General features: G+C 40.3%; 1 protein-coding gene across 1 annotated transcript; it reads left to right on the top strand.

The window, feature by feature from the left end:
* Positions 1-2,950: 2,950 nt before the first annotated feature.
* LOC117440191 (angiopoietin-related protein 7) lies at positions 2,951-8,630 on the top strand. The gene is made up of 8 exons (XM_034076481.2): positions 2,951-3,195; positions 4,460-4,675; positions 5,745-5,864; positions 5,947-6,061; positions 6,182-6,319; positions 7,290-7,506; positions 7,591-7,786; positions 7,862-8,630. Exons 1-8 carry the CDS (start codon positions 3,040-3,042, stop codon positions 8,006-8,008), a joined length of 1,305 nt encoding a protein of 434 aa, XP_033932372.1. The 5' UTR covers positions 2,951-3,039; the 3' UTR covers positions 8,009-8,630.
* The last annotated feature ends 265 nt before the right edge of the window (positions 8,631-8,895 follow it).

Here is an 8,895-nt window from a genome sequence, read left to right as displayed (position 1 = left end):
TTGAACATGGTAAAAAACTGTAAATTATAGTGTCCGTCCAAAAGATATTTTGTACTTATAGTGAAAACTAACCTTGGATGATGGGTTAGTAGACTAAAAGCTTTAGGAATCCAAAGTACAACATATAATAAAGTACCCTGTATCAGGATTGATGCAAAACAAGTGATATTTGACTTTTTTAGACAGATTTAGCACAAAAAAACCTCTTCTGGGGCCATTTGGGTGGATTTTCCTTATCTCTGGCCCCCCTTGCTCTATTTTGACATGTGACATCTCTTTCTGACCGTTAGAGCCAATAGAATCGAAGGGAAATCGTCCCGCACACACAACATAAAACAGGTGGCGTCTCTTTGCACATCCAATCTTGCTACAGAGTGTAGGAATATTCCTGCTCTGATATTTGAAAACGGAATTGCAGTTTTATTGCTTATAGATTATCAGAAAATTTCAAAAGGGACACAGTAACATTGAATATTGACCTATGGATTAACTACATCATCGTTTTTAACCTTTTAATGCCATTGAAGACCAGTTTTGACCAGACAAAACCAAGGTAAGCAATGTTAGCGTTTTAGGCTACATGGCGCCACATGTTTTGATGTACGTTTTTGTTGATAACGTCGCGAGTTTGTATCTTTCAGTGTTCAGGTGGGCACCATTAGATTCTGTGTCTTTACGATCATAAACGATGTGTTGGATGTGCAGCTAGGATAAGTAATAAGGGAGCTAGGAGTGATGTTTGGTGCAGTAATAGGTTAGCATTTTTCGCTCGGGGCTAATTCAGAGGGTCAGTGTCAGCATTGTGTGTTTTAAAAAAAAAGTTTTTTCCCGTTTTTTCCCGTTATATGGATATACAATATTCATAATTTATTAAATATTAAGTTTTCTTAGACGTTGTTTCCTGCAAATGACGCGATTTCGGCCCCGGAACCGGGTCCATGGGTCTTAAGAGGTTAAATGCTTTTTGATAAATGACTGTGGTGAGGCTTGACAAACATGCCCAGTTGGATGAAGTCTAAATGTAGTTTTTTACAGAACTAGAACCGAACAAAAATGCAGGCTTTGAGGATATTAAATAAAAATTACAAAAAATATATTTTACAGGTACATTTTTACAATACCCTTTAATTAGTTTTGAGTTGCTGTGTAAAAAGCCTTGACTATGGCACCAAGTTACCAAAATCCGATAAGATGACTTTCCTACATTACTTTTTACCTCGTTTTCCTTTTGTATGAAATCAACAGTAAGAATAGTCGAGTAACTAATAATATATTGTTATTTGTTGTTTGTATAATGTTGTGCACATCATAGGGAAGCTCATTATCCCTTCAGTCAAGGTTAGGAGGTATTTAAGTAGTAACATAGCACCACCATGTGGCCTCACACACAGTTTCTCTCACACTCAGACAGCAGACACCAACAGGAACAACAGCAACTGTTTCTGTGAGCAAGGTTTAGCATTCCTTAGAATCAAATATGTTTGTATAATATTTGCAATGCATTGGTCAGGTAAAACACTGCCGTGCTTCGTGTGTGGTGTGCAGAGTCTTGTGAAAATAGCAAGATGATTTTTCTCTGCAGAGCCTCTTTGAGAGTGCAACAGTTCCCTCAGGCAGCAATGCAAATTGATATGGCACAGTCACAGTACAGAAAGCTGCTTTCGGGATATATGTTGCAGTTTATACAAGCCTACAGAATAGCTTTTACATTATTATTCAAATAAAAACAAAGAATTTGGTTTCCAATAGCAGTTTTTCCTAATAACAAGGAGACCATGTTTGCTAGCGGAGAGTATAAAGATGTAAAGAACGGCTTGGCGGCTATAATAGGATCAGCACCCCTCATTCTCCCACTCACATCAGCCTTCATTACGACTGGCTTTGAGCAGGATTATTGTGCCTGGAGGTGATGCTTATTTACTGTAGTTGCCCATGTGTGCTGGAGTTTTGCTGATGCATGTAATGTATGTGCATGCAATTCAATTCAATGCACATACATTACTTGTTCTGTTTAAGTTATAAAGTTGAATTATCCGTCCATGTCAAAATCTGGTTATTCTTTGAATTGCATAAGCTTTATCACCATGAAATGAAATACACTACATATTTCCAAATCACTTGATGTTAGATTGTTTTGTGTTTATGTTGCACATATTGCTTAGTATGTTTACATCTATATTGCATCTCTTTTACCAATAATTTCATTACCGCCTTCCTATTCATCTGCCTTCCATCCCTCAGTCATGTTGAATCCTATTAGCAGTGGATTATAGGTCTAAGATGTCTACACTGAGAGGGAGAGAGAGGGGCACAGAAGTAGAGCATGAGGCACACACAGTGAGTGAGAGAGAGAGAGAGAGATACCGGAGATACACAAAAAAAGAGAAGGAAATGGAGAAAACCCCTCAGCCTGAAATGGGCTGGGAATGGGGTAGAAGTTGGTGTTTTACTGGGGTGAGTCACTGCTATTTAATAAAAAAATGTAAAACTAAGAAAAAAAGATTTCTGCAGAAGGCAATGCTAAATGTTGTCATGATATCTGTGCATGCATGTATGCTAATGAGCGACTTAGAAAGTAAGAATAGTTTGGCTTTGAAGAGCAGGATACACGTGCAAGCTTCCGTGTGTGTGTGTGTGTGTGTGTGTGTGTGTGTGTGTGTGTGTGTGTGTGTGTGTGTGTGTGTGTGTGTGTGTGTGTGTGTGTGTGTGTGTGTGTGTGTGTGTGTGTGTGTGTGTGTGTGTGTGTGTGTGTGTGTGTGTGTGTGTGTGTGTGTGTGTGTGTGTGTGTGTGTGTGTGTGTGTGTGTGTGTGTGTTCATTGAGTTACCTGAGGACAATCTTTAGTAATGTGATAGACCGTGGGGAGTAATCCCACTTTGCTAATTGCATGTGTTACTCTGCTAATATGCAGTAAATATTCTGAGCATGATACACTGATTTTCTCAGTTTCCAGCAGAGCCTAATAAGGTGGAGCACACACTCCTGTGTCCCGTCCCCGTTCTAACTAAAAAGGCCGGGACGAACTAACCAGGTGGCAGAAATGTCCCCCCTGTCCCTCACCCTCCCCCCCGGTTGGAGCCTGTGCTCTGCTCTCTGTATCCTCACCCTGTTGCTCCCCAAGGCCCGATCAAACAGCCTGAACACGACCAATCAGCGCAATGGAGGGGGATCCCAGTGCGGAGAGTACACTAACCAGGTAATTACTGTAAACATCCGGAATACAAGCCAATGTAATCTCAACGAGCTGTTTCCTCCTCTTACTATGTCTGATCTCTGAAACAGCAACTCAACTCTCTGCTGGTTTCAGAAAATATACATAAAGTCTGAATATAGTGCCAGACAGTTTAAGTACTTATACAACAAAAAAATAGTATTGAGGGAAAGTACAGATAATATCAGCAAAACAATACTCAAGACTAACCAAAGTGAATTTCTCGCTAAATGTGGTCCCGGTAAACAATATATTATTACATATTACATTTTGTAATGTATGTATTGTAGCATTTTACCAAAGTATTTGGTCAAAATGCAGCTACTTAGTGCATTATTTTGGTTGTGTGGGCCACGCCCCCTCCAATGTGTCACAAGAAAATTCTGAGGAGTGTTGAGATAACAAATGCAGTTGGAAAAAAATATATATATATTGCTAGACCAATCTATTTTCATAGTTTGATTATTTTTTGTGATATTTTGAACAAGTTTACCTTGAACAGCTGTTTAAAAGATTAGGATCATATTGTAGTTGTTAGATGTTGAGATCATTTGAACTCTTTAAATACTCTTGGGTAATTTTATTGAAAGAATTGCATTAAAATGTATTTTTACAAGGTGAACATAACTAGAAAACTGACAACTAACATCAACTGGACTGCAGAATGATGTCATTTGATGCTCCATGATCAACTGCCAAAAACCAGAAACATCCATGTCCTTATTGTGGTTATATTTATAAAAATCTACTGTCATATTTGAATTCATTCAAGGATAAGTTAACGGATAACATTGTGGAGAGGAATGTATGTTTAAGCCAATAAGTACCCAATCTACTGACTTAATATAATACAATATAACCATTAAAAACTACTTTTTGCAGATTTGCAGCATTGCACGTATACACACATTGAATTTAACAGAACAAATGGAAAATATTCCAAAAGAAAAATGTATTGTAGCAAATGTTGTTATAACATCTAATTATAATTCATGTGCAATAGAAAGTGTTTGATTTTTGAAGTGTTCTCTATGCTTGAGTCTGTTTTTAAGGACATGAGATAGAAAGTAAAAACTCTCTGCTTATGGCAAGAAACTGACTCGTAGTGAATTTATTGATTTGCCAGAGTAAAAATTCCAGTCACAGCTAGGCTACCTGAGGCTGTAGTTAAATTATATATCACTAGATCTTTTTGACACCGTTGAGCAACAGCAGGTCTGGAAGTTCTCACTGTTTTGTCATGGAACAGGTGATGGAGGATGGGATGTGCCGGCTGGTGGCCACGCTGCCTCAGCTGGAGGGACAGAAGTGCCCGGACATGTTTCGCTGCACAGATGAGGTCTCCTTCTGGCTGCATGAGAACGAGGAGAGGAAGCAGCAGATTGTGACGCTGCAGGAGACAATTTCTGAGCTGCAGGAGGAGCTGAGGAACCACCGGCACCGCATCAGAGTCCTCGAGCTGCATGTGAGATCTCCTATGGACTTAGCAGCCCTGGGTCAACTATCAGCAACAATCCTCTGAACTGCTTTCGGTTCCTCTTTAGTCCACATGCAGCTCACCGGATGTTAAACAATGTGACTGCTCCTTTTTAAAGACAAGTGATATAACTTTTTTACACATTTTGAAGAACTCTCCTCTTTAAATCTCTTCTGGCATTGAATATCTATTCAGAGCCAGACTTTTAGTTAAATATTAACTTATTATTATGTATTTCATCTGCTCAGGGCCTTTTTGCTAAATATTTGATCTGATAAGTCTTAAACATGGTTTGATACTTTACTTAGTGGTCAACTTTTATGAAACTTTACCTAACTGTCTTAACAAATCCACTCCTGTTCTGTGTTTTAGCACAGGAGACACATTAGTTGCTTACAGTTCTGCAGAGTAACATGGTGCCTGGTCATGGAGCTGGCTCCCCCCAGCATGTCCTTGACCTTAGTCACTAACAGGATTAGCCTACTACTCTTCCACGTGTTGCGTCTCAGGCAGTGAGCCTACACAAACAGAGGCTGTCAGCTGGACCGCTCAGTGGCAAAAGGTGGACGTTGGACAGGGTTCATGAGAACGGGGCCGTGGAGAGAGGGATCCAGGGTTTGTAGTAATGGGAGTTAGTGTTATCCTCCATGTCAAGGCTAGGAATAGACCACATACTGTGTGCCTGGCTTTACGTTTTAGAAGAGAGGGCTCGTCCTTTTTGTGCTGAGAGCACCCGGAGACCTGCAGGTTTTAGTTTTAATGTGCTCACTTTACAGATGTAGGCCCCTAGTACTAAATTAAAGGCTTTGTTCATGGTAAGTTAAAGGCATATTTCACCTCCATAAGTATCACTTGAAAATAAATAAATAAATCACAAGGTGTAACTTTGAATTCTTGGAGAAAATGTCCTAGCATGCCTCGAGCTAAAATGAATAATTCAAATATTCTGTACACTTTTTTTAAAGTGTCCTTACCCAGATCTCAGTTAATGCCTATATGTTCTGTGTTGTTATGAGAGCGGGCTTTTGTGATTGAGTATTTTCATGTATGTTGTCAGAGTGGAGAGAGGAGCCCTACAAATTCCTCCTTAGAGGAGCGTTTTCATGAGTTGGAGCATCACTTTTCTGAAACCAACACCCTGCTGCACCTACAGGGCACTCTGATCCTAGACCTCCAGGTACACCCATCATAAGAAGCCACAAAAAACATCATAACTTATTTTGCATTGGGTGTTTTTTGATGGCTTCATTTCTTTTTAGAACCAGCTGCATAACCTGACACTTTTGGTGGATGATGTTAAAAAAAGCCCCGGGTGCTTGGTCAACATGGTCCGCCCCAACCCGCTGATGAGTGCCCAACAACCTCCTCAGACAGGTACACTTCAGAAGCAATCAGTGCGTGCAGTCTCACGTGCTGTGAGCCCCAGCAGAGGGCGCCAATGTCCCCTTGTGGATTTACTCCTACCAAATCGTATCTCACACTGTGTTCCCTCAGAGTTTCAGCATGTGAGAAACTGTCCAATAGACTGTGCTTCCATCTACTACAATGGAGTGAGGAGATCAGGGCTCTACACAGTAGTGCCATTCCTTGCCGGCATACCTGTGCAGGTCTATTGTGATATGGACACAGATGGTGAGTCATAATTACAATCACATGAGTAGAACGTTCTATTGAAGATGTTTATTTTTAGCTGAACTTCAAGATTTTCCCACCAGATGTTGTCAAGCACAAACAAGTATTTCTCATTTCACAAGATGTAATACAAAATAATAACCCATCATACGTGGCATTAGTTCTGCAAACATAAGTCAATTATTTAAGTAAAAAGGCAGACGCTATTGTGAAGTTCACTATTGTCACCCGGATGCTATTGACATCCGGGCATACATTTGATAATGTTTTGAATCTATAGGTAATGCTATTTGAACCTTGTGACTATAGTCAACAATGCTATTTGCACCCGGGTGACAACTGCTTTTGACATCCTGGCATACATTTCATTATGTTTTGAATCTATAGGTAATGCTATTTGCACCCGGGTGAAAATAATCAACATTACTATTTGCACCCGGGGTGTACTACATTGGCTATTTGCACCCTGCATATATTACATTATTACAGTGAGAAACCAACACAATGTATGTCATTTATCCTAACTGTGTATCCTTCAGACCAAAGATGCAATATCTCTGAAAAGATGTCTTCAACTCCCATTCGGACATTACTTATTTTGCCGCGCTTTGTTGCATTATGCAACGAGGGGAGGGGAGAAAGGGGGTTTGGTGTAGATAGCCGAATACCTGTTGCTATTTTCACCCTGGTACAAATAGACACTCCGGAGGGGAAATCCTGTACACAGCCTTCCTCATAAGAGATTTCCTGATTTCAGTTTTTTTGTATCAACTTAAATAGAAAGTCTTTTGGTTTTTAATTAACAAAACAAGGCATTTATGAACATTACCCTGATAGTGAGAAATTGCACATGCCCACATCCTGCCAACTCCAATGCTATACAAAGAAAACAAAACAAATGTAAGCAGAACAAATAATAGACAATACGATATACATCTAGTAATATACCGGTACCTACTTATTGCCTCAGGTGGGGGCTGGACTGTGATCCAGCGGCGCATTGACGGCTCATTGAGCTTTGACCGCAGCTGGAGGGACTACATGGACGGTTTTGGTGACCTGCACTCAGAGTTCTGGCTGGGAAACAACCACATACATGACCTGAGCACCCAGGGAGACTACAGCCTCCGCATCGAGCTGGAGGACTGGAGCAACAGACACAAACATGCCCTCTACCAGAGCTTCAGGTTAGCGGCATACAAGTGCACAAACACGCACAACCATCTCTTGCATAATGTCCCTACTCCATCATTGTGTGTTTGTGCGTGCAGTGTGGAAGATGAGGAGCATCTGTACCGTCTCCATGTGTCAGGCTTCAGTGGGACAGTGCAGGACTCTTTCAGCTGGTACCACGACAAGCAGGGCTTCAGCACCCCCGACAGTGGCAACATCTGTGCAGAGATCTCCCACGGCGGCTGGTGGTACAACCAGTGCTTCTACGCCAACCTAAATGGCGTCTACTACAGGGTGAGTGTACAAAGATCACCCCAAACATTATGCTTTTAATGTCATCTGAGTGTTTACTACTTCCTGTTCCTGCAGGGAGGCGTTTACACTCCTAAAGGCCTGGGGCCACTGGGTCCTGATGGGATCGTTTGGTACTCCTGGAAAGACTCTGACTATTACTCCCTACGCAAAGTCAGCATGATGATCCGACCTCACTCTTTCAGAGCACGTTTGTCACCATGACCCACCGTGGCCATGACAACAGAGAGGAGAGAAGAGCAACCCCGGAAGTAATGTCTGCAGAGCCATCTCACCAGGGATGTTTTTATTGACAGAGCTCATCATGAAGGAACTGAATGCCACTCATGTCAACAAAGAAGGACCTCTCTTCTGTTACCTCTGAACTACTCAAACTTTATACTCTGGAGTTCTGTAATGTTCCTGGACATTTCTCATTGAGTCAATGTGGAGTGAATTCTTCCTTATTTTCTACTTCTATTTTGTACTTTAGTTTGATACTTTAACACTTGACAAACTCTTATCAATACAGTTTAAAATGGTACATTTGTACGATGTGTTGACAGAGGAGGCATGTGCAGCTGGCAAGAAGACCATGTTTATTGAAGGATCTGCAGTTGTATGATTATCCAACTGTAGTCATTTTAAATTGCAGCCAACTATAAGCTATATCTATTGTGTAAACTGTTATTGAAATAAAAAGGGTTTGAATACTTTAACAGGTGAAAGGACACTGAATTATATTAGATATAATAATAACCCTTTGATATGATAAGTGCTCCTGTCTAACAGTATAGTCAGGCAGAGAAGATGTATGAGGACTGTGTAAACATACATACTGTATTGATGGTACAATAAACACTATATGTGTATACACAAAATGCAGTATTGGATGGTCCTTTTACTTTAGTATTTTCTTTGTAGGCCACATTTTTACTTCTACATCACTACAATGCAGAGACAAATGTGTACATTTTATTTCACTACATTTGTCTGACAGCTCTAAGTACTTTACAGACTATTTTTTCTGAACACAAAACATATAAAGGGCTACTAAAATATGATCATTTGTTATAAATTAAACTACTTGTAGTAAATACAGCTGTTACAAT

This window comes from Pseudochaenichthys georgianus, chromosome 24, assembly GCF_902827115.2.
Source record: "Pseudochaenichthys georgianus chromosome 24, fPseGeo1.2, whole genome shotgun sequence".
NCBI classification, from domain to species: domain Eukaryota; kingdom Metazoa; phylum Chordata; class Actinopteri; order Perciformes; family Channichthyidae; genus Pseudochaenichthys; species Pseudochaenichthys georgianus.
Note: the sequence above shows the minus strand (reverse complement) of the source record. Positions and strands in the feature narration are given on the sequence as shown.